The following is a 26,848-nucleotide window of genomic DNA, read 5'->3' as shown; positions in this document are numbered from 1 at the left end:
CGAAACACCATTCTGGTCAGAAATAGAACAAATTTTGGAAAAATAATCGAAATCGGTTTTGAAGAAAACCGAAACCGGATCGGCTGAAAAACCGAACCGGTTTTGAAGAAAACTGAAACCTGATCAGCTGAAAAACCGGTTTTTGCGCCCATCACTATTATAAACTAGTTAAGATACCATGTCTGATAAAGGCAATGTTATTTTACCGAAATAGTTACACAAGTATTATAATTAACAGTATATTTAGTGCTTCGGTCAGTTTTGTTTTATTAATACGTGTTGAATGTTCCCAAAGCTATAATGAACAATATACATATTAAAATCGATTACTTCACAAAGAGAGTAAATGGGCGTGCGTAGCGTAGTCGCTAACCTCTCGTCTTTGTTGCGAGCGGCCTTGGATTCGATTTCCGATGGGGGCACTCAGTCGAAAAGGTGTAAGAGCTTTTTCGAGCCAGTCAATCTAAGTAAGGTTTTTTTCCTCTTTAACACCAGGCAAATGCCAGAACATATCTAATCTGTAGAGGTCTCAGGCGATTTCCTTTCTTCTCCCTTCCCCTGATAATGTGCCTGCCGAGGGACCGTCATCCCTCATACGTGACGAGGTTAAGGTCATAGATGCTGGTGGTAATGCACAGAAATATGTATAAATAACAGAGAGAGAGAGAGTAATGTCAAAGGAACTCAATTATGCAATGGGAAAAGCTCCTAACTATAGTAATAAGCAAAGCTGGGAATTTTAGGTGCAGATTTTGGTTAGAAAGGTACACGATTTTGAAAAAAGAGGTGTTCATGCTAACAATACCAAAACAAACTGCACCATAAATATAAGAACTCAAAATTCAGTGATGTACTAAAAAGTCTGCCTGAAACAAATCCCAAAACACAATTTTATTAAAGTAAAGCCCGGAAAATAGTTAAAAACATATATCTTTTAACATTTCAATGTTATTTTCTTTCAGACACTGAATCTCCGGTCACTAAATATTGTTCGCGGTTATATGGTTAGCGTACACACCTTTTGTGCGGGAAATCTGGGTTCGATTCCAGTGGAAGATCATTGGTTCGGATCCCACGTTAAACTGTAGGTTTACATCTCATATAACCTCGATGCTAAACGGAACTCTAAAACTCCAAATTAATCAACCGTCAACCCATCCTGTCACTAAGTAAATATTTGTAGGTATAAAAGCACTCAACAAGACAGATTAGTTATAGCCGTGATTGGTAAGTTTGATGTTATTAAAAGAAGCCAAAAAAAAAAAAAAAAATAAATAAATAAAAAAGGAGGTGATATTTAGAAGAGGTACAATCGAGGCACAGTTAAAAGTTTTCGTTTAATGTTTCCTTTGCGAGACAGACTACTTTGGGTATTTTAATAGAAAAAAAGTGCAGCACCTAAAACTCCTAGCTGCAGTAACAAAATAGGACGTGGCTGCTATGTAACCTCCAGAAGAGACGTGCTTAATTCTCGGCTCTATATGTTGAAGTACCTTATTCCGGAGACGTATTTTTCTCCAACCTCGAGTATTAATGTTGCGCTAATTATATATTCCGTTTCCTATTAATCCGAATTCCTTTTCCTATTACCTCGTTGATGATTAACACATAATCTTTTTGTGAACTTAATAAACTAAGAAGACGTGGAAATGTAAAAATAGTGTGTACAACAGAAAACGGAATGCTTATCTAATCTTTGGTTCCAATCACGCGATAGTATTTATGTCAAACAAGTTTGTTAACTTTTTTATATCACGCATCTTAAACACAATTTTCTCACTATAACTATTTGAAACAGCTGACCTGTTCGTATTGGAACAAATTGAAGTTATTCCTTTCCTTACGTGAGATATTCAACCTCATCACCATCGATCATGAGCAATGTGATGACCACCGGGGTGGTTGCACTGCACCAGACTTTGTTGTAGCTGTACCAAGAGTATTGTCCCACTCTTGCTTGCTTTCCAGAGGTCATTTACTGTGGATGCAAGACACCGTTTGAGAAGCCCAAAAAGATAACAATCCATGATATTTTTTAAGGGAACCTCCTCGAATGAAATAGCATGAATACCAGTTGCATCTACTGTTGGTCCGTTGAATGTAAGCGGTATTTTGGCCCTCTGATTTTAAGGTTTTCCCTTGTTGCAGTTCCATATTATGAATATCGACTTCATACAATGCTGGTGTTTCGTCTTTGTAAACTGAGGATAGAATATCTTGGTAGTAAGCACCATAGATTTTGACTTTAAACAAACAAACAAACAAAAAAAAAAAAAAAAAAAAACTTATGAATGTTGAAAGAAAACACTTTATGAATGTTGAGCTACCCTCTGCAGCAAGAGCCAGAGATAGCTATAAATTTCGAGAAACTTTCTTTACATTAGCACAAAGTTACATCGGGCTTGTTTTTATAAATACCTTTGTAAGTGGTATCTCATACTTTCCCACAGTCCCTTACGTAGATCAATATTACATTTATCCATTGTTACAAGGAATTCCAGAAGTCACCAGCTAGGTGGCACTTGTACAGCGTTATTTCCGTGCTTTTCACTGCTCGATATACTGTGGTGTTAATGCATGCACGCTCTTCTTGCAGACACATGTGGAGCCTTAATTTTTTATTAATTATACGATTCGGTGTGGTTGGGCCACATATAATCATTTTAATGGATTTTTCAGAGGCTTCCATGTCTCCAGTCATCTTTGTTACAGGATTTGTTTCACTGACGTCCTTTTTAGATTTGATATCTTTGATTTTACGGGTCATGAAGGTGGCTGATAGGCATAGCGTTGAATCATAACACTAACAGGGGCCCATCCTACAAATTATAAATCCATTGTTCCGACGCTGTTGTACTTTGAAGGAAATGCTGAAGTTTGCACGAAGAAGAATCCTAACGTTTCATTTCCAAAAGTAATTTTCTTCGCCGGCATTTTGCTCACTACAACACCTTCACTCTGCTTGACAACAACTAAGAGACTGACACATATGTACGTATAATCAGGCCGCTCTGGAACTTAGTCTGACGGGTATCGCTGTTTGCATATTTTTCGATGGAAACGTAACAACCTCTGTATAAAGAAAGAAAAGAAAAGAAAAGAAAAAAGATTTACAGATGAAATTATGCGTTCAAAACTCACTTGTATTATAAATAATAATAATAACCAATAAATGTTTTTAACTTCTACTTACATTAAGTTTTGTTTCTTTCTTTTCAGTTTACAATAATGAACTGTTTGATTGCAGGTCATAGAAGTATAAATTCGCTGCAGTACTGATTTGGAGATGGGGGAAAATGTCAATATCCCTGAAACCAGAAATGATTGTAAGGCATCCCTGGTAAGTAATAGAGAGAAATTATAATAGCTATGTCTTGCTGTAATGCAAGTGGATATAATTTTCATCAAAGGTGAGTACTTTAAAAAAGGCACATCCTTAATTATGCATAGGACCTACATTTGTAACAGCACATAAAAGGTATCATACGTTAAAGCATCAACACTATAATATGCAAATGGTCTCCTGTCATCCTCAGCGCATCTGAAGGAAACTTGCTACCTAAAAGTTGTGTGATGTATGACATTCTCTGGTTGTCCATCCTGTTGGAATACAAGTGATGGGATAAGGTTGTAGTTCGATAGACTTTCTAATTTATGAGTAATGAGTAATTCTTGGTGAGTACTTCTACGTAAGCTTATAGATAACAAACACTATAAACTTATGCCACCACTTATTTTGTTGTACTTATTACAAAACGAAGTCAGTCAGAGTAGTGATTGTTCACACAACATTCCATTGTTAGCTGATAGTGGTCCAAAGGTCCATTGTAACTCTAAGCTATCGCGCCAGTGTGTTAATCTGCTCTGTGCCACCGTAACCTTCGTATGGAAAGACTATGTTTCAACATTTGTATGAAAATAAGATACAAGGCGATATTAAAAAAAAACATCCAATCGGCCAGGAAATAATGAACTAACTACTAACCCGCTCCGACACGTGTATTATACCGTGTTCATTCTAACTTAAGATACAAAATATAGACTCGTAGGTATATTTTTTCCTTTTCTTTTAAACAGGTAAATCACTCAAGGTGCAATAATTGACAAACTTGAGACACGGCACATTATCATGTTTCTGCATCTCCAGGGAAATCAGCAAAGCAAATTCACGAGGAAGTGTGAAAGCTGTTTATGGGAAAGAAAGGGGGTGAGATCCTTTCTTTGAGATGAAACTGCAAACATAATTTCAAACTGGACATCTGATCAATTCGGATGCCCCTAGATGTGGGAGACTATTTTTTACTGATAGCAACGGATAATGTAGAGAAGATCATAACCCTTATTCTCAATAACCAAGAAGGGAGTACCGTGGCAATGGGGTACTTTGCAAGAACGGAGTTTCCATCAATTAAAATTGTGCATTATGAAAAATATCCGTTTAAATCATCCTAGGTATGATTGTCCATTTCTTGTACAATGTGATGGCTCGTTGTCTGGAATTTCTGGCATGTTTTGGCAACCGAATCCTTCAACTAATGAACCAGCTGCCATACATTGTGTCAGCCGAACGTTAAAGAATGCCGAAAAGGGATATACTACTACAGAAATTGAATTACTTGCTATGCGTTTTTCATTGCGAAAATTTGCTCCATATTTTAGTGGATTTATTTTACTGTTATCACTGATCATAGTTCTTTACGTCTTCTTAAGAAAGTACAAGGATATAACAGATGGTCCTTAGAACTACAGTCTTTTGATTTTGACGTTCAACATATAAAGGGGATTGATAACGTCCCTGTTGATACATTATCTAGATTGTTTCCGAATAAGAATCATCAGGTATTATCTATAAATGTATTTAAAATCTTACAAGAGGAAATATCCAAAATTTTTCTGGAGGAGTTGCGAGAACATCAAAGAAACTATGAAGAATATGCAAAAATTATACGTTATTTAACATCTTGTTCTGGAAATTGTGACTGTCCTCGTACTTGGAATGCATTATGTCGAATGTCTAATGGTGTGTTAGTAATCAAAGATTTTAAATATGAACATAGGAATAAAATTTATGTTCCACCAATATTGGTGCCTCGCATCTTAAAGGCATACCATGATGATTTCGGACATTTTTGATATTTGAAGGTGTATTCTTTAATTAGCAAATTTTTCTATTGGAAATTTCTTAGATCACAAATCAAGAATTATATCAACGATTGTGAGGAATGTATGAAAATCAAACATAATTATCAATCGCTTTATAAACCTATGATGTCAATAATGCCTCAACGACCTCATTCTTTTATTTCAGTAGATCTGTATGGACCTCTTCCGAGAGCGGCCACAGGTGAAACTTTCCTTTTCACGGTTATGAACATTTTTACTAGATATTTAGTAGCATACCCTTTGCGTAAAGCGACTTCCTCAGCAATTGTTAATCGAATCCTAAATGTATACCTCATTGTGGTCCTGTAGAACATATACTTTGTGACAATGGTGGACAATTTCGAAGTGCAATGAACAACGCTAATATTAAGGTGCATTTTGTTACTCCTTACCATCCCAGTAGTTCTATTGTGGAAAACATACACAGAAACCTTCGTATGTTATTTAGACATTATTGTCGTGGTAAACACTCTGATTGGATTAAATATTTTACTGAAATTACTTACGTTTTGAATTATTCGGTGTCGGATACATTAGGTGTAGCACCCGCTAATATCCATAATGGAACTGACTTCATACAACCAATTGAGCAACATTTTGGTATTACACTTAATGAAAATGATGATATGAACTATTCACATCTTGTGAGTATGGTTCACTTTCACAGGATGTAGAAATTTAAGACTCGCAACCAGAAAGTAGAACAACAACAATTAGGTAAAACTAAGATTCAACCTAACAATTTAGTCTTTGTAAAATTGCATCCACAAAGTGATGCATTATTAAAAAGAATTTATAAGTTTCGTTAGACAGGAGTATAACCATAGAAAGTACTATGGCTGAAATAGATGTTATTGGTGGATTCATTTGGAATATAATTCATAACCAGTTACATCTTCAGAATGTGTTAGCACGGTGGGTGCCACGTGTGCTTATCCGTTTCCAGAAGATAATCGAGAGGAACTGTCAAGGGAAATGTTGGATTGCTGTGAGCGTAATGTTGAGGACTTTTTCTGCTGATTAGTCACAATGGATGAAAGTTGGATATATCATTATGACCCAGAAACAAAGGAAATAAGCAAGGAGTGGAAACACCTCGAAAAACATAAAGTAGTAAAAGTCAACCGCCAAAGTGATGATGTCCGTGTTATGAGACTGAGGAGATCATCATGACAGACTATCTGCCAAAGGTTCAAACTATCAGTGCTAAATATTATTATCATGCCCTAACGTGGTTATGAGAGGAACTGAAGACCAAACATTGAAGAATTCTCAGCAAAGGTGTGCTGCTGTTGGGTGATAATGCACCAGCCTATTCAACCAATGCATCCATAGCGAAGGCAGTGCAGTTACGATATGAAATCTTGCCCCACTTTCCATGTTTACCAGATATAGCAACAAAATATTTCTTGCGTATTCCAGAAATGAAGCGTCCACTTGAAGGACGCCACTTTGACAGAGACATTTTTTTTTTTTTTTTTTTTTTTTTTGTGAAGTAGATATGTTTCAAGACTACAATGTAGACTACAAAAACGGCTTACGCAAGGTAAAGGACCACTGATAAAAATGTGTCACGAATAGAGATGTAAAGAAGCCGGCTCTTTTGGGATGTAGGTTTTTGTCCTCTAAAAAGCCGGACTTCTGCGGCAAATTTTCCCTTTTTTGACTTTTCATGTCTTATTCAAGTACTACTTTAGTTTCCCCGTAATAAATTCTACAATTAAGAAAGTGCGTTTACAACTGTCAGTCCTATGTCAAGTCTGGGTTGTCTTGATTGATTTTCAAACTGGCATTGCAGTTGTTATCTGCAAGTGTAAGTTATGCAACTCGCATATCCGAAGTGTCATTTTAGTTGCCTAAACATTTTATCAAGTATCTGGAAGTTACGTCGTGATAATATTTTTTACTGATTCCGTAAGTTCAGTATAGCAGACAAGAAAAAATACCATACAAAACCATTTTTGTTTTTGGTATAAAATCCTGGTTACATCTGTTCTCCGGTCGAGAAACATTTTATCCTGAGCTTCACAGAGTTCAGTTTACAAAATTAATGCCATAGATGATTGTATATAATGTTAAGTTGGCATCATCATACACATAATTTCTCCTAAGTCAAAATTTTAAACGAAGGAACTTCTGGATAGCGTTATAAACGTTCTCTCCCTCCGGGCCTCATTAAATGTTATATATGCTTACAATGAAGTTTTAGGTTCTTCATAAATTTTAAATAATTTTGTTCCATGAAATGTATACATTTATTGAACAGCTATTGCTGATACAATGAAATGTTTAACTAAAAGAGTTTTTTCTTTGAATGTCAATGTTTTAGCTCTACAAGCAATTCAAACTAGAAAACCCACTGCGCCTACTAATTTGCACGTTTTCTTCCCTATCGAATGACAGATTTTCTTTCGTTTTTGCAATTATTTTTAGTATTTTCTCTTGAGAATGCAGTAACTAAATATTTTCTCATGTTATAACGAGAAAACAAAGATGGAAGGACTAAGGCGTGTACCGAATTAAATCTGCCATTTTTAAATTGATGTAGTACCTTTATTACGCATTGTACAAGTTTCTGTTTTACATTTATTGAGAGCAAGTACATTGACTTAAAGTATGCTCAAAGAAACAATGCAAAGAGTTCATGGATTGTATTCATGGCGCAGCTTCTTGCGGATTCCCTTCATGAGGATTTCGACAGACACTTTCTTGATCGTCCTGGCAGCAGCAATCCACTTTCGCTGAAACTCCTGAATAGTTTTCGTAGCCTCACCTGTCTTCCTCAAAACGCCTTTCACTCGCGCCCAATAACGCTCGATAGGCCAGCACTGCGGGATGTTAGGTGGGTTCATTTTTTTTTTTTTTTTTTTTGACAAATTCGATCGCGTTGTTCTTCATGAACTCTATCGTCGCTTTGGCGTAATGGGCTGGTGCGAGATTAGGCCAGAATATAGTGGGGACATCGTGCTTTCGAATTAGTGGCAGCAGTCGCTTCTGTAAGCACTCTTGGACATAGACCTGTGCGTTCACCGTACCCTTCGTGACAAAAACTGAACTACTTTCTCCGCACTCGCAGATCGCCTGTCACTCAAGATATTTCTCGTGGAATTTCCCCATTGCGACCGTTGTTTCGGATCGTGGGAGATGCTGTCCAGGTGAGACAGTATAGAATTGTTGGCCAGGAAACGCTGAAAAGTCGGCTTTGACGTAGGTTTCGTCGTCCATAATGATGTGGCGATTTTCGCGTCCGAGGTAGTCATAGAGTTTGCGAGCACGTGATATGATGACGGTGCGCTGATTTTCTGAAACTCTTGGCACCTTCTGTTTTTTGTATGTCCTCATACCTTCGCGTTGCTTCGATCTCTGCACCATGCTGTCGCTTGTGTTGCACTTCCTGGAAACATCCTTGACCGAAGCACTAGGATTCTTCTTTATGGCACTCACGATCCTTTTGTGAAGTCGAGGGTCACGTGGGTCGTAAGGATTTCCATTGTGTGCTTATCGTTCGATCGACTGAGTCGTAATATACTGTGTCAGGATGGTTTGGACAGTTCTGACGCGGCAATTTCAGGTCCATCGCAATCAAACTCCATGGGCTACAAGGATTTTGGAGCCATTTGTCGACGACTCGTTGACGACGATCTCTTTCATTCATTGCTGTGTCTGTACCCTGCAACATAAAACAATGAAAAGTGTATCAATTTCTAAGTTAATGTACGTGCTATCAATACATGTAAAACATAAATTTGTACAATGCGTAATAAAAGTACTACATCAATTTAAAAATGGCAGATTTAATTCGGTACATGCCTTATTATCTCTCCACTAAGATGGAAATATTTTAAAGAACCCAAAATTTCCCAGGCATAAAAGCCGCGGAAAAAATTCTCAATAAAATCGTACCCCCGTACCCTTTCATCTCTAGGCACGAAGTACGGAGACAATGTAGGGAACAGCTGATGTAATCATGGTCTCAAAGGTATGCAGTCTCGGTGGGAAAGCACAAAAATATTAATTTCATAATCACTTTCATTGATTATCCGTGTCCTATAGCCGAAAGGCATAATCGTGGGACATTAAATTAAAACAACAGTCACTTTAATTTTTTCTTCAAAGGTAGGCATAGTTGTTTTCTTCCTTTTGATTTCAACAACGTTTTGATATGGCGTTGTATATGAGTTCTTACCTTTTAAAAATTTAAATATAAAGATATGCTTTGATATATATATAATATTTTACTAATTTATTTTCTATTTATGTTTGTATTATTACTACAGTTATCTAGGAATATAATGAAACTTGCAAAATGAGTTTAATTGCCTGAGTTTGCATGCTATCAGGAATTAGAGGTCCAAAATTGGATAAAAGTTTTAAAGCGTATTTCAGTGTTTTAGTACTTTCATGAATTTTTTTCCGACTTCATTATTACTTTAATAAGAAGGAAGCATCATAAAATCAAGTTATTTTAATATCTTCTGTTATTGTTTTTTATTTTTTTCTTCTTTCTTTCTTTGTTGGATCAAAAGATCCAATACATTTCAATCAAAAATTTTCTTGTAGGCCTTAGATCTAGAGAACTGCATATAGTGTAGCCAAACCCAAACTATCAGTTATCTCAGTATGATGTCCTTATTCCGTAAAAAATACAAAAACTCCATTTAGGGCCCGTTCAAAGATTTTGTAGCCCCTGATCCAAAAACTAATTATTGGCCGAAATCGCAGTCTTTTAGTGCATTTTTTGATCATTCCCAAAATTCTTAGCCATGATCGCAATCTTTTAACTTTTTTTTTTTTTAAATCATTCCTAAAATTCTTGTTTTATACATTAAACTGTGTAAGGGTAAATAATTGTGTAAACGCATCCTTGTACTTGTTGCAGGTAACCTTTCTGAAAAACAATCTCCTGCAGTTATCCAAATCACCGTCCGGTGCAACGTACGTGGATCTTCAGCCAAATGTTGATCCTCTTAAGTTGTTGGAGGATGATATCCTTAACGAGGCAACGGCGGCGCTTGTACATGATTTAACATCCATGACAACAACAACTGAAAGCAGTGTCATTAACACTTTAATTCAGGTAAGTAATTATTATTCTTGTTTGTTAGTTGCAATATGTGTACAGTTCAGTTATGGTAAGTAGTAGAAAGATTTCATTAATGTTCCGGCAGAGAATTGTATTCCCTTCCATGTAGCGGACCGTCGTTCTCCGGGAGGAGGTGGAGCTAAGAGGACGGCTTCATTTCTCATTCATGTATCACCTCTCATCTGCATTTCTTGCATGTCCTCTCACTCGCGGGTGTACTGCTACTGCACTCGCGGGTGTAATTGGTGGGATGGTCTGTGGACGTCTTCCTCCATATGGGGTGGGCGTGCACTCATCCCGGCCTGCTGTTATGTGCGTCCAGTGTTTGTGTTGTCCGGAGTCTAAGTCTTTGAATAATAACAATAATAATAAAAACATTTTTAAAAAATCACACCTTTTGTCCTCGTGGGCTGGTGGAAGATGTATCCTTTTGGTTTAGCAAGTACTTCCTTTTGGTTTCACTTCTTCTTTTTACAGGGCCATGCGTTTTTGTCGACAGGAATAATTTTCTTGTATACCCGTTCGTCTTTACCGCGTCGGCCCTACGCTGATCCTACGGTCAGGGCGTGCTTATGTGATAGCCAGGAGAGTAGCGTAAGGTTTCGCAAGCACTCCGGTGTGAAGTTGCAGCATTCAAACGCATGCTCTATTTATCAATTTATATTTAACATAAACATTTCATGGGTACTAGAACTATTAAATCAAGTTCGAGCTCATCCTCTCGTAAGAAGCCCAAACCAAACGAGAGCAAGACAAAATCTCAAGTTTTCGATAGTGCGTGATGCCTATAATCCGATATCTTGTAATTACAGATAAGATGTTGATAGTGCCAATACTCAAACTAACCATCTGAGTGGTATTAAGGGCTTGTCCACTTTCCTTGTTAGTAAAGTAATTACTTATAACCTTGGACAGGTTAAAGATATGAAGAAATTATAGAATGGCACTTTATTGGTAGAAACAGTCGACGACAAGCAGACAGTGGAGTTATTAAAATTGATTACCATTAGACTAGTGAAAGTGTCGGTAGAACTCCATCGCTAAACGTATCTCGCGGTGTACTGTCATGTTTGGATCTCCTAACGCCAAGAAGGAGGGGATAAAATCGGAGCTGCCGGACTAACATGTTATCGACGTAGCTTGCATCAAAAGTAAGAAGTCAGGTGAACTCGTTGCTACGCAGTCACTGATTCTTACTTTCAGTTTGCCAACGCTTCCAGAGTTCGTAAAGGCTGGTTACTATCGTTTGAAAGTTCGGCCCTATATACCTAGTACTGTGCGCTGCTTCAAATGTCAACATTTTGGGCACACCAGCACGTCGTGTAATGCGAGTGCTGCTCTTTGTGCGAATTGTTGCCAGGGTAGTAATGGTGAGGAATCATGTACAGCGCCCAAGCCCTTTTGTGTCGAGTGCAAGAGCGAGCATTATGCCTAGTCTCAAGACTGTCCAGGCTTTCAACGTGAGAAACATATCCGAAAGCTAATGGTTACTGAAAAGATCTCTGTTGTTAAGCGTCGCTTAAAAGAAAGCATCCCTTCTTCGCTTTCTGTGCCTTTTGCTATTGTTGCAACTACTTCTTGTAAATCTGTAGCAACACAGACATTCGACGTTTCCACCCAAACAGACCTTGTTCCCGACAAAAGTCCAGAAATTCAAACCCCAATCGCATTGAGTAGCGAACTCTCCAAAACACCACGTTTTTCTGTTAATGTTGGTCTTCGGCGACTAGATCAGTGGGGACGGCTGATCATTGAATTATGACCATTGGATGGAGCGCCTATCGGTAATACAAAGGAAAATTACATACAAAACTTGGGACATTTCTGATTACAAAGGAAAAATAATTGAGAGATATTTAAGAAAATTTCCCTAAAGAAAGTCCCTTCTCGCGATTCGTTTAGTTATTACGTGGCAAGACTGCAAACTATGTGAATAATAAAATGTATTTATGTGTCCTATTTTATGTTCAACTTAAACTGAAAATTTCATCTTGATCCAACAAATAGCAGCAGATATACTACGCATAAGACAAAATTGTCATCAGGACGAGAAATTTCATCGGATAAAGCTTCCATAAAAACTTTCAGGTCAAAAAACTGCTGCTAGAGAGTGACACTGCAAACTGCACCGCTTAACATCAATTTTCATCCAAATTCCTACAGAGTACGATACAAATAAACACGGTCTATCGCTGGGATTATCAGAGTTTTACAAAATTACTACGATTGCTAAGTCAGTCTGCTGAATTATGTGTGGCCGTAAATTGTACACTCTTAGTGGATAATTCCCAATATTTGGAGCGTGCTGCTGCACGGCAATGTAGCAGACATCCTGTTTAACGAAGAGCAGTGCGTATTTTGCTAGAAATAGAGTTAAAATGGGGATCACGAAAAAAGGGAAAGGATGTTTCATGGGAAACTCTAATGACATGTGTCACTAGAATTGCTGAACGTGTCATTAAGGAAGGAAGATGAATCACTATTGTTACAGATTTAAGAAGTGGATCTCATAGCAGCCGAAAGGAATTACCACAATTTGTACCAGATCGTCGAGCTGAAATTGTTCATGGAAGAAACTTACCTAAAGATAAATTCGTTGAAGGCGCACTTCGTGCACGTATGTTAGTAAGTGTTTTGGTTATTGTAACAGCTTTACTGTTGCTGCTAGCTATTTTTAATCACTATAGACAGGTGTGAGTTCCTTCGTTGCCGCCAACAGTGGAAGTGCTACATTCCAAGAGCTCAGATATACCTCATCTCATGCAGTTTATATTTATCCTTTTAACTGGAAGTGATACGCAAATCCTCCGAAATTATCCCATCAAAAGGAGGAGAACACAGATGATTTTTTTAAAGACTGATGGCTGGAGGTCATCACCGCTTTCGACAACAGAATCATACATTAGTGTTTCTAATTCAAATATTTGTGAATATGAAGATGAGTGGCCCATACGGTTGAGCAGTTATTAATTTTGTACAGCTTGTGAGATATCTGTTATACCTAGGAGCATCTGTTTTGGCATCAACCATGATATGCCTGAAACAGCTGAACAAACATCTTGCGTTAAAAATTTGGCGACACGGGGTTTTCCGAAGACTTGGGCCTGTATTACTTGCAGGTAAAAGGATAGATATAAACTAAATAAGGAGATGAGGTAAGTCTTGGAATGTAGCAATTTTGCCGTGGGCAGCCACAAAAGATCTGACGCTTGTCGATGGTGATTAATAACATGTAGCTCGCAGTAGCAATAAAGCTGCTTGAGTAACCAAAACACTTACTGACATACCTGCACAGGGTCCGTCTTCAACGAATTTATATTTAAGTATGTTTCTTGGATAAACAATTTCACCTCGACGACCCGACTTGGTAAAATAACAAACTGTAGTGCACGTAGGAAATACTTCAGCAACTTCTCCTTGGATCTACACATTTTGTATTCCTGATTAACACTGCCTAGGCCGCCTTCTTGAACATACATAAGATATTTTTCCCGGATAGAATTTAACATTTCTACATTGTACTCCTTAATTATGTGCGCTGGGACATATGCATAAATCTGCATAAAAGCTTTCTCATGTGCCATTTTTTGAATGTTTCATTTTCAATAGGTTAGTGTCTGGTCACTTCTTGTATAGTCTTTACGGCATAAGTTGTGGTGCCTCTTTTCGGCTGCTATGAGATCCACTTCTTGAATCCGTAACAGTAGCAATTCGTCTTCCTTTTATGTTCAGCAATTCTAGTGACACATGTCACCAGACATTCCCTTGAAACATCCTTTCCCCTTTTTTTCGTGATCCCCATTTTAGCTCTATTCTTGGCAAAATACACACTGCTCCAATATGATGTCTGCTACATACTGTTGTGCAGCAGCACGATTTAAATATGGTAAATTATCGACTAAGAGTGTACAGTTTTCCGCCAAATATGATTCAGCAGACTAACGTATCAATCCTGGTAATGTTATAAAACTTTGGTAGTCCCAGCAATAGGCCGTGTTTGTTAGTGCCGTATTCTGTAGGAATTTGGATGAAAATTGATGTTAAGCGGTGCAGTTTTGTGGTGTCACACTTCTGCAACAATTCTTTGGCCTGAAAGTTTCTATGGAAGCTTTATTCGATGAAATTTCTCGTCCTCATGTCAGTTTCATCTTATGCATAGTATATTACACAGATTTTTCGATTCTTCACAACAGCTTTCCCTTTTCTTGTTGCAATTGTCGTCTGTCTGAATGGTTTCTTTTTGTTTGCCATTCTTCTTCAGAATAATTGACAACACGTGGGTTTCAGGGCTACTATTATCAACTTACGATTATGTGTGTGCATATGCAATAAGAATACATGGACTATGCAATAACTTTGAAAGTATTTTGATAACTTCACATAACAGCAGACATGTTTGGAAGTTTTATAACAACACAACAACAAGTATTTTCAAAAGAACATAATGTAACCACACAACAGTAAAATTATTGCTTAGAAATATCTTCTACTATAGCATGGACCAAAAAACCATAAAACCTTCTTGGAGAATTTCTCGGTACTGGGAATCTATGATAACATAACGAATGAGAAAATCAACCAGAATAGTTTGTATCACTTGTTTTCGATAGAAAAACGGAACTTTCACACAGAGTCATACTAGTACTTCCATGATAATCGACTATTATGAATTCTGTGGAAACTATAAAATACATTTTTTCTCTGCCGTTGTCTTTATGAAGCCCTTTTAGTAGAGGAGCATATGTCATCCCGTGGCAGCTTTCGTGAAGATAAGATGAGGGGGTGATTTTTTGATGCAGAGGAGCCTTCTGATTAATAATTTCGATGGTGTCACTCACTGATGCGTGGCGTGTAGGCGTGATGACGTCATCAAAATGGCGGACAACTCGATTCAAGAAACAAGAAATATCTGCGTTGTTTATGGACCGATTTTTTTTCTCCGTAGCTCATATTAAAGGAAATTAAATTTCCTGTAAAAACTGTTATATAAGTATTCCCTCTAGAACTAAAAGTATAGGAATTATTTAATAATTTAATGAATTATTGAACAATTATTTATGAACAATTATTATAAACAAAAGTAACTCCGAAACCGTTAGTTTTAGAGATAATACTTACATAACAGTTTTTATAGGTAAACAAAGGAAATCCGTCCATAAATAACTGAGATATTACATATAATATGTTAATTACATCATCAAAATGGCGGTAATGAATGAAATTTTACATCTAAATATGTCATCCCGTGCCAGTGTCCGTGAAGATAAGATGAAAGGATGATTTTGTTTTATTTAGGGAAGCTTTCTGGTGTATAATTTGGATGGTATCACTCGCTGGTGAATGACGTCATCAAAATGGCGGATGCGATGGTGTGTAGATGTGATGATGACATCAAAATAGCGGACAACTCGATTTAAGAAACAAGAATTATCTCCGTTGTTTATGGACCGGTTTTCTTTTTGCACAGCTCATATTAAAGGAAATTAAATTCTCAGCAGTACGATATGTAAGTATTTCCTCTAAAACTAAAGTACTGGAGTTATTTAATAATTTGACGAATTACTGAATAATCCCTGAAAATACCTGAGATATGACGTGTAATATGTTTGTATGATGGAATCTCGGTCAATGGTAGTGACAGTGACAATCAAATAAACATTATCTTCGTTATTTATCAGCCGACTCTTTTTTTTTTTCTTAATATCTTATTTGCGAGTTAAATAAATTTCCTATGAAAAGTTTCATACTATATATTTTTTTTTAATGAACAGTTATTTTGGAACGGGGTTGCAATATTGTTTGTAAAATGTGTTACTGGAAGAAACAGCACAAGTATATATATGTGTATTGTACAAATGGAAAATGAAATATTGTACTTCTTTAGGAAAAAGCGAATTCAACTATAGGTTTTACACGATAATATGATATATAAAAATAAATAACATAACGCAGCTACATTAATGTGATCGATTACTGCCTTACACTCCATCTCTAGTCTGCATCATCTTCAATTTCCGAGTCAGGCTCTTGTTCCATTAGATTATTATGCGACAAGTTTTCACAAAATTCCTCACTGACTCCACACTCACGTTTCAGTGCACAGCAGTCTACGTGAAGGACATCTACATGGTGGGGCGCATATAACTGAAATCGAAGGCTTCCTATTTCAAACAAACCGATTAAACATAATGCAAACGATAGACAATCGAGAAAGCTACCTCACTCAATAACTTATTTTCCGCTAAAACTTCATTGCTGTATTTGACTGCAGCAGTCCATTTTTTATCCAGATATCACATGCACGCTTGTCCCAAGTTGATATTGCTTACGAAGGTGGACAAAGAAAGTTGAGTGAAAAATATAGTAAGTGGTGAAAAAATAGTGGTTTACGTACAGTACGTAATAATTACATTCTAAGCTATCAGATTTTATTGTGTGATGTTCTATATTAGTAAGTATATCATTTAACGAAAGGTACCTATATAAACTCAACATTGTTTTCGACCAAAAGCGAAAAAGAAGTGGAAGCGGTTCCTCCAGATCGGAACAGTTCTCTTCGGCACTATATGAAGGAAATTGGAAGTAATGTCATAAATAATAATGTAATACTATGCAACTTGGATATCAAATTTCACTGTTAGTTTTCTTGGCTTGTAGATAATATGTTTAACATGTGTTTTCATGATAATTCAAACTTTCAACATTCCAGATTTCCAAACTTTCAACATTCCAACTTTCAGTCTCCTAGATTTTCGTAAATAACTATAAATATGACCTAAATCTTCCAAGTAAGTACAGGTAACGATCACTAAAGTTAATAATTGACATTTTGAGAACGTGCTGGCCCTAATTGATATATCACATGACTACAGTGTTGCCAGATCTACTGATTTTGCAGGAGATCTGCTTTTTCTACGTTCTACTGATCTACTGCGAAAGAAAATTAAAAGTGAACAATCTCCTGCTTTTTCCTTACTTCGAGAAGTTGAAGAAATATATTATTATTAATATTGAATTTTCAATGTTTCCTCACATAAAAAGACGAAATTTCTCTGTTATAATACACAAAGTTCTGTAGAACATATAGTTATAGAGCTTTACTGTATATAATATGAATCCAAAAAAATACAACTGTACGTCATCTTCTATATAGATTATTGTTAGCGTTTTTATGACTTTCTGTAAGATATACAAGTAAGTGTTGTTTAGATTGGGACTTGGGTTGGAAGAGTGGCTTAGATCATTTCTCCACGATCGTCAGCAAGAAACAGTCTTACGCCACGATCACGTGTGACTGCACCATATAGCTACGTTATAGCTACGTGCATGAAAAAGACATTTTCCCACTCCACTTTGCTCTTTCACTACGTTTTACTTCACACACGTGTGTATCAAACAATATTAATATAAATCGGGACTTTTCCCTTTCATTTGCTTAACGTAGTTCATCGGAAATGAATTCTGGACTGCTTGTTTTGACTAATGCCCCCTTAATAATTGCAAATTTTATTGCCCACCCCCGGATTTACATTCTAACGCCACCACTGTATGTGTCTATTGCTTTCTCCTGCTTTTTATCTTCGAATCTCCTGCTTTTCCAACTGACTGGTCTGGCAACACTGCATGACTACCTTTCCATTTCAAAAAATATTACAATTTCAAAATGGCGCATTTCAAGATGGCGGCGGAGGTTCGTGATCTACTCTGCCCATTCTTCTTTTGCCAATATGTAAAACTACCACCGTTTGCATTGTCTATCTTTCAGTATTTTTACGATTCAACATTTTATTTGATGTATCTCTATAACATAGCATAGCCCTTCTCCCACCAACTTTGGCACCCTTGCCCTCCGTTTCTTATGGCGCTCAGCCGCTATAACTTTGTATATACACATATTTTGACATTCTCTATAAGGCGCACTGTCTCATCCCGCAACTCGATTCATACATTTGGACCCTTTACTTGTTAGGGAGGAGCCATATTTGCGGGAGGGATGAAAATGTATGCGAAAACTGATGCAAGTTTCTTAGTTGTAAGAACGCCTTGTCTGTATGCAGCCCATATTACGTCATGTTTGTGCTGGCTTACATTAACAGCATAGGATAAATATCGGGAATGGAATAAGGACATTTTCCCCCTCTTTTAATCGTAGTTCTGAAGTAAGACTCTACAACGAGAAATGAAATCTTTTACGTCTTACGATTATGCCTTTTAGGCTAAGGTAGGCGATGATGGAAGAATTGATGGAATGAGAAAGTAGGAGGGAATCGGTACCCCGAGAAAATCCACGGACACGATGTTGCCCACCACAAACTTAATTGGCCATGGATCGAACTAGGAACCCCCCACACCAGAGGTAAGCGCTCTGCCACGGAGACACTGCCCACTCCCCCTAGAGTCGACGAGAAGGTGCTTACTCTTTTTATACAGGTTATGAATTATCACCCAGTAAAGACTAGTCCTTACTGCTAGTTATTATTAAAATAATGAAATAATTATACCTATAGAGATAATCAATAATTACTACTTGACCAAAATATAAATAAACAATCATTAATAAATTGTCATAATTCCAGTTAAATCTACTAAAAAAAATCCTTGTAATTGTGTTTGTACTTTCAGCAACAAGTAAAGTACATGATGGGACGAACAGTTGAAAGAATACCACGTTGTTTAAATCTGTCCGTGGAACATCTAAGTGAGGATATGAGCAAAATCATACTGGCATACGACATGAACGTAAATGAAATTCCTGGATTGATCCCTGAATTGGTAGCCATTGGAAGGGTTCTTGTAGTGAGTAACAGAAAGGTGGAGAATTCAAGAACACTGGAGCAGATTCTGAAAGCGTTGTTGAAGTGCAACACTAGTCAGGACAGTGAGGTGAACGACCTTTGTAAGACTGTGTGGAAGGAGGTGAAAACAGGTACTTTAATTTTTATTTTTATTTTTATTATTTTCTGCCATGTTTATACACTAACAAAAATCAAACGTGGAAGAAGTCCATAATATGAAAAGCTAGTATCACTTAAATCAAATAAAATCATGACAGTATATAATCAAAACAATTCAGTTTTATTCATCATATTTGTAACAAGATTTTTTAAAAAAGAACATGCAAGGTTGCAAAATCAGTTTTCCTTTTCACATGTTTATTTTTCATTCTTCGAACGCTTCTGCTTGTGAAGATGACGGTAATTAGCCGTTAGTTATGTATTCAGTTAAGTTTTATCCACGGTGTTTAGTTTAAATGCTGCTGGCTTTTTATCATACACTTCGTTTCGTACATAATAAGGCTGTACTCATTTAAGGTTTTATTGCGGTGTTAACAATCATAATCATTATATATAGTGACTTTACACTTAGGTTTATATCCCACTATGTATGATAGGATATGAGCATCAGCGCAAATCTGTGTTCAACATTGGGGGAGGGGGGGTAAGACAGTTCCCATATTTTATATATATACACTACCGGCCAAAAGTATTGCATCACCACCGATATCAGTAGAAAACGAATGCACATAATTATGAACACAAATAGAACAATTTTATATTTGCAAAACAAAACAACAAAGGGTAACACAGAACCAAAACAGAAGAGTCAGAATGTGAAACGAAATCATTCAAATTTGGGATTTATCAAAATATCCACCAACAGCTCTCAATACAGCAGCACACAACCTAGGCATCCTCGCGAGTAATTTCCGTAATGTTTGGGCTTTAAGGCCATTCCAACACATTTGTAAATGTACTCACAACTGTGTTTTATTAACTGGTCGACGTTTTCGAACGTTTCTGTCTAACTCATCTCAGATTTAAGTCCGGGCTTTCCGGTGGCCATCGCATGTTTATCAATTCTTTTCGTCTTTCTTTCTTTTCTAAGTACGACTTACACAAATAAAATGTGTGTTTGGGATTTTTGTTGAAAAATCCCTGACCGACAAGCCTTTTGCCACTGGGTAGAGCATGTCTCTCCATGATGCGATGATAATCTTTTTTCATTGTTCTCTCAATTTTCACTAAATCACCAACATTTTCACCCGCGATACAACCCATACCATGACAGACCCACCACCATATTTGACACTTGGATTAATGCATTGTTCGAGCATGCGTTCTCCACGAAGTCGACGAACAAACTTTCTGCGTTTAGTACCAAAAATTTCGAATTTACTTTCGTCAGTAAAGAGTACTTTATACTACTGTTGTACTGACCAATTCTTATATTCTTTAGCCCATTGCAATCGTTTATGTTTGTTTTGTTTACTCAAAAGTTTTTTGTTGTTGTTGTTGCAATGCATCCCCTTGATGAACCGTTTTCGAAGTCGGCGTTTCAGTGTTTTAACAGATACGACTGTTTCTCGGGTAGCATTAAGTTTTTCTCGAATTTCTGGGGCAGTTAGTGTTCGTTGACGTTTGCTTGTGACCACAATAAACTGATCTTCATTCTTTGACGTTATTCGCGATCTTTCAGGTCATCGACGATTAACATTTGACAGAGTTTCGTTGAAACGTTGAATAGTGCGAACAACTGTAGATTGATGTATGTTCACTTTTCTAGCGACCTGTCACGTAGAAAACTTTAACGCGTACAATTCGACACCTTGCTCTTTACTAAGTTCACGAACTTGAGCCATACTGTTCATATGTGTCGAACAAACAACCACTTATTTAGTATATTTTAGCTGACAACTCTTGATGACCACTGGTCCCTGAAAGGCGAACAGAAAAGAAAACTAGGCACAATTGCAGCTGGTTTCGTACTTACAATGACATTTTATGTTGTATCTAAACAAATACTCATGTTAATAATTATACCAGCTAAAAGCATATTATCTTCCTACTTTTCAAGAACTTTTCTTTTTGTTGTGAGGGTGAGGTCTCGCCACATTTTGAACTAATTTTTGATCGCGAGAAGTTATTTTAGTTGTGACAAATTTAGAAACGTTTCAGAATGACTTAACGATAATTTATGTATACCATTCCAACATATTTTCATGAAAATCGGTACACCTTGTACGTATTTACAGCATTTTCATGGGTGATGCAATACTTTTGGCCGGTAGTGTATATATATATATATATATATATATATATATATATATATATATATATATATATATATCGGGTGTTGCAAAATAAGTGTTACAACTCTTGGGAGGTGAATCCTGCCACTGAGACAAGAAAAAAAGTTCTCTTGAACTTTCGGCTATCGGACATAGTTTCAGATCTACAAGGTGCCGAAAGCGTGGGAAAATGACTTTCGGACGCCAATAGTTCGGAAACTATCCAACGTAAAGAGGGCGGGTAAAAAATTCACTGAAGAAGTCATACCTGCTCTATTGAATTTTGCATGTTTCACAATCCTACCATGCACGCGCAAGGGATTCCCCAAAGGAACGTAGGGAGTCCCGGATAATCTGCTAAATGAAAGTTGGTCTAAATGGATATGAATTGATGGGGTTTCTACCAGGTAACAATAATTCGTTTGTATTAAGTCGATATGTGGAACAAATACAAAATGGTGGACACTTTCATGCTCGTTGTGTGTGGTTGCATAATCGCCAGGTATGGATGATGGGCAACAGTAAAGTTCTGGGTATTAAGTGTTGCGAATTTGTACTCAAATGCTCTAGAAAGACATCTGGAGTGTCGGTAGAGCACAACAGATGGAGCAGGGTGGAGCATATGTGAAACACGTAACGAAAAATGCCCAGAAATGCACTCATACTCAGTAAACGTGAGTTCGAAGCGTCGGAAATGTAAGGATTAGCGTCAAGAACATGAAAGTCAATTCAATAATAATATTCCCTCAAACCGTCGCAATATGATGTACACGGTTGCATACCAATAAGGATGCAACAACTGAGGATAAGTTGAAATTGTGCAAGGGGACTCACTAAGAAACTGGATAAACTAAAGGAATGTTTCTAGAGGGATCACATAATCGATATTGAAATGAGGACAATTTGTGTGTTGATATCGATATGTAGCTAGTGGAGAAATGTCAACATGTGCCACTACTGCTGGGACACCGTCCCACGTGGGAAAAATAGGAAAATAACTACTCGGGTCTTGAATCTGAGGCCGTGGGCTCCCAGTAGGATTGGAAACTGCGACCACGCGAGCGAAAGCGAGCGCTCTAGACCTGAGGCTCAAGAGAGCCTGACTTTCTCTGTATGCATTTCTTTGAGGAGTACCCACTTTGTTTGGCAAGCGCTCTTGTACAGCCTCCCGACATGCTTGTGTGTTACATTTTGTTACTCCTACTGCACAGTTGTAAACAATCAGAGCTTTAAGACGTTTCTTTCTATTTCTCATGTCGTTTTATTTTCCATGTGTATGGTGTTCCAGCTGTAGTGTTACATGTGCCAAATTGGTTCATTTTCGTCTTTCTCTTGGCATGTGTACTGTGGGTAAGATACATATTTCTGGAGGTATTCTGATATCGAGTACGTCATATGCCCCAGAAGACGTGAGACATGATATAAGTTTGCTATTTTCACGCTATATCACAATTTGAACCATGGATTAAGAGATATCTTTCCATATGTGTCGACTGTAGGACAATGTCCCAAACAAAGTGGGACATTGATACAATCTTGTTCTAGTTACGTTCTACCAAAAAGTGCACCAGATGTAATAGCAAAATGTACAACGTTATTTTCCTAGTTTTCGCATGTGAGACGGTGTCCCAGCACTAGTGGAACATGCTGACATTTGTCCATTAGCTACATGTTGATATTAACACACACACTGGCCACATTTCAATATCGATCATGCGATCCCACTAGAGACATTCATTTAGTTTACCCAGTTTCTTAGTGAGTCCCCTTGCACAATTTCAACTTATCCTCAGTTGTTGCATCCTTATTGGTATGTAACCGTGTGCATCATATTGCGTCGGTTTGAGGGAATATTATTGGTGAATTGGTTTTCATGTTCTTAACGCTAAACCTTACATTTCCGACGCTTCGAACTCACGTTTACTGAGTATGAGTGCATTTCTGGGCATTTTTCGTTACGTGTTCCACATATGCTCCACCCTGCTCCATCTGTTGTGCTCTACCGACACTCCAGATGTCTTTCTAGAGCATTTGAGTACAAATTCGCAACACTTAATACCCAGAACTTTATTGTTGCCCATCATCCGTACCTGGCGATTATGCAACCACACACAACGAGCATGAAAGTGTCCACCATTTTGTATTTGTTCCACATATCGACTTAATACAAACGAATTATTGTTACCTGGTAGAAACCCCATCAATTCATATCCATTTAGACCAACTTTCATTTAGCAGATTATCCGGGACTCCCTACGTTCCTTTGGGGAATCCCTTGCGCGTGCATGGTAGGATTGTGAAACATGCAAAATTCAATAGAGCAGGTATGACTTCTTCAGTGAATTTTTTACCCGCCCTCTTTACGTTGGATAGTTTCCGAACTATTGGCGTCCGAAAGTCATTTTCTCACGCTTTCGGCACCTTGTAGATCTGAAACTATGTCCGATAGCCGAAAGTTCAAGAGAACTTTTTTTCTTGTCTCAGTGGCAGGATTCACCTCCCAAGAGTTGTAACACTTATTTTGCAACACCCGATATATATATATATATATATATATATATATATATATATATATATATATATATATATATATATATATATAAAAGCGATGTTCAAAATATTTATGAAGTTGAAAAACAATGCTGTGAAGGATCAGGGGAGCAGAATTGTCTTCAGTGGCGTATTTAGGGGGCTATCGGGCTGGGCTCAAGCTCCTCCCGAAATAAATTTGTAAGTTTTTCGCATTCCACGCACAACAATAATCCTTCTTACCATTTCTAAGAATGTCATTGACTTTCCATTTTCTTATGTTCTTTGTTCAGAAGTGATTTTGTGTTTGTCAAATATCATTCCATGTAAGAACTGCGTCCTTTTGTTCTTTCTTTCGTCCTTTCTACTTTTCTGTTTCCTTTTCTTGATGTTACTTTCTTTCATTTCGCTTATCATACTTTATCGACCGTTGTCAGTTATGATTCAAGTCGGCCGTCATCAGTAACACCAAAACTAAGAGGAGTTGATAAGCGAAACTAGTGTTCCACACCAACTTGCGCGCATATCAACATGACAGGACTTTGGTTATTATAACAAAGGAAAAATTATATCGGTTAGTTATTTTTAAAAGAACGAAATGTTTAAATTAAAGAAAATGAAAACGGGGGAATAATTAACCCGGGAAATTAGGAAGGCCAAGAGGATGTTTCCTTTTTCTTGTATGAACAGAATAAAGGGTTAGATTCACTCCTAAATTTTTATATCATATCATATAGGATTTATCGGTCTGCAGTTCTTGCCATTACAACTTCAATTTATGCATAAATTAAAATATATTTAATTCTCAAACTCAGGTGTTTTTGTTTAATTCACCACTTCATTCCTTGTGTTGGACATAGCCCCTCGAAACAAAATCCTAAATACGCCATTGGTTGTCTTCAGCATTGGATGGTGGGTAGATTTGAGGCTTATTCTAGAGAAGGGAGATGAAACTCATATTACGGTAGATGAATCTGATTTCTGAGGTGAACCTGTTGTAGAGTATATTATATATTAGACGATGTAGATGAAGTAGTAGTTGGTTGAGTTGAGTTTAACGTCCCGTTCAGCAGCGAGGCTATATGAGACGTGGACCTACTGATTAACGTGGAATCCGAACCACATGAGCTCCCGCCAGGAATCAATGAAGTAGTAGTACATATCAGTATTACAAATCACTGCCGTAAACACATTCTGAAATCTGAATACATGCATATTTATAATTGGCATGTTTCTAATTAGGCATCCACAAAGATCAAAGTTAAAATTGTTTTATAATAATATAAATAATGACTTCCCCAAAACTATGAAAAAAGAATATCAATATGTATGACGCAACAATACTCGTATTTGAGCAAAATGATGATAATCTCAATAACATTACAGGAATCGTTACAGAAAACTGACGCATGTCATATACTCTTTAGTTAACAGATGTAATCTTAAGATTATGGAGAAAAATATTCCAGCAATTGAATTCTTTTCTTTGCTTACGAAGCATCCTCTCTCAAAAGAAAAATTGGGACACGCGGAAATACGTAGGAATAAACCATAGTTCGAACTAGCAAAGAAGAGAAAACAAGCAAAATTACGTTTGCTACAAAATCCGAATGAAATAACTACACAAAATTTCATAGACATCAGGCGGGAAACTTCCAAAACTTTTAGAACAAAGAAACGCGATTTTTTGAAAGCTAAAATTAAGGAACTTGAAGATAATAGTAAAAATAAAAACATTCGGGACATGTATAAAGGGATCAACGAAGTTAAGAAAGGCTATCAACCTCGTGCTTATATTAAAGAAAGCTGATGGAACAGTTCTCACTGATACAGATAGCATTTTAAATAGATGGAAAGGTTTCTTTGACGATTTGCTTAACACGCAGCCAAAAACTAATGTGCGTGGAGAAAGGGAGATACACACCGCAGAACCGTATGTTCCAGAACCCAACCGAATAGAAGTAGAATTCGCTATAAAGAAATTAAAGAAACACAAATCTCCGGGTGTAAACGCAATTCCGGCTGAGTTAATTTTACCTGGAGGCGAAAAATTGTGGAACAAGATACACAAACTCATCCTCCTCATCTACAACAAGGAAGAATTGCCACAAGAGTGGAAAGAATCAATTATTGTTCCAGTCCACAAGAAAGGCGACAAAACTGACGGTAATAATTATCGAGGCATCTCTTCTGTCAACATCCCATAAAATCCTTTCAAACATTCTATTAGCAAGATTGACCCCACACGCAGATGAAATTATTGGAGATTATCAGTGCGGATTTAGACAAAATCGATCAACTATCGACCAAATATTTACCATTCGCCAAATACTCGAAAAGAAGTGGGAATACAGTAGCCCGGTACATCAACTATTTATTGATTTTAGAAAGGCGTACGACTTGGTTAGGAGAGAAACTTTATAAAACGTTCTTACGGAACTTGGAATACCGAAAAAGCTAATTAGATTAATTAAGGCATGTTTAAATGAATTCCAAAGTAAAGTCCGGGTAGGAAAATTTTTGTCCACGAGCTTTCACGTCGAGAATGGCCTGAAACTAGGAGATGTATTGTCGTCATTATTATTCAACTTTGCCCTGGAATACGCTATAAGGAAAATCAAAGATAGCAACCAGGGCCTAGAGTTGAACGGTGTTCACTAGGTTATGCGTACGCTGATGATGTAAATTTAATAGAGGATGATATGAGAACAATAGAAAGAAATGCAGAGAAAATTAAATACATGAAAGTGCGTCAGGACCGTAACACGGCAAATTATGAGTGCGTTAAAATATTTAATAATAGTTTTGATAAAGTGGATACTTTCAAAAATCTAGGATCAATATTAACAGACGAAAATCATATTCACGAAGAAATTAAATATTGACTAAAAACAGGGAATTCGTATTATTATTCAGTTCAAAATCTCTTGTCGTCGCGAATTCTGTCGAGGAATTTGAAGCTTAAAATATATAAAATGATAATCATACCTATTCTGTGTGGCTTT

The 26,848-nt window shown here is 37.0% G+C and overlaps 1 protein-coding gene across 3 annotated transcripts in view; it reads left to right on the top strand.

Moving 5' to 3' along the window:
• Window positions 1–26,848, top strand: part of LOC145690765 (uncharacterized) — a 45,497-nt gene that overhangs the window by 10,047 nt on the left and 8,602 nt on the right. For 2 of the 3 annotated variants that reach the window (XM_081765998.1, XM_081765999.1), the window contains exons 2-4: window positions 3,248–3,340; window positions 10,043–10,240; window positions 18,869–19,172. In XM_081765998.1, the coding sequence (XP_081622124.1) occupies window positions 3,287–3,340; window positions 10,043–10,240; window positions 18,869–19,172 (556 nt within the window). In that variant the 5' untranslated portion in view covers window positions 3,248–3,286. Of the gene's footprint in view, window positions 1–3,219; window positions 3,341–10,042; window positions 10,241–18,868; window positions 19,173–26,848 lie in introns of all 3 variants that reach the window. The other variant, XM_081766000.1, reaches the window with a different exon arrangement.

This window comes from Thermobia domestica, chromosome 7 (assembly GCF_964235325.1).
Source record: "Thermobia domestica chromosome 7, izTheDome1.hap1.1, whole genome shotgun sequence".
NCBI classification, from domain to species: domain Eukaryota; kingdom Metazoa; phylum Arthropoda; class Insecta; order Zygentoma; family Lepismatidae; genus Thermobia; species Thermobia domestica.
The sequence above is the reverse complement of the archived record's forward strand: the minus strand, read 5'-3'. Positions and strand labels throughout refer to the sequence as shown.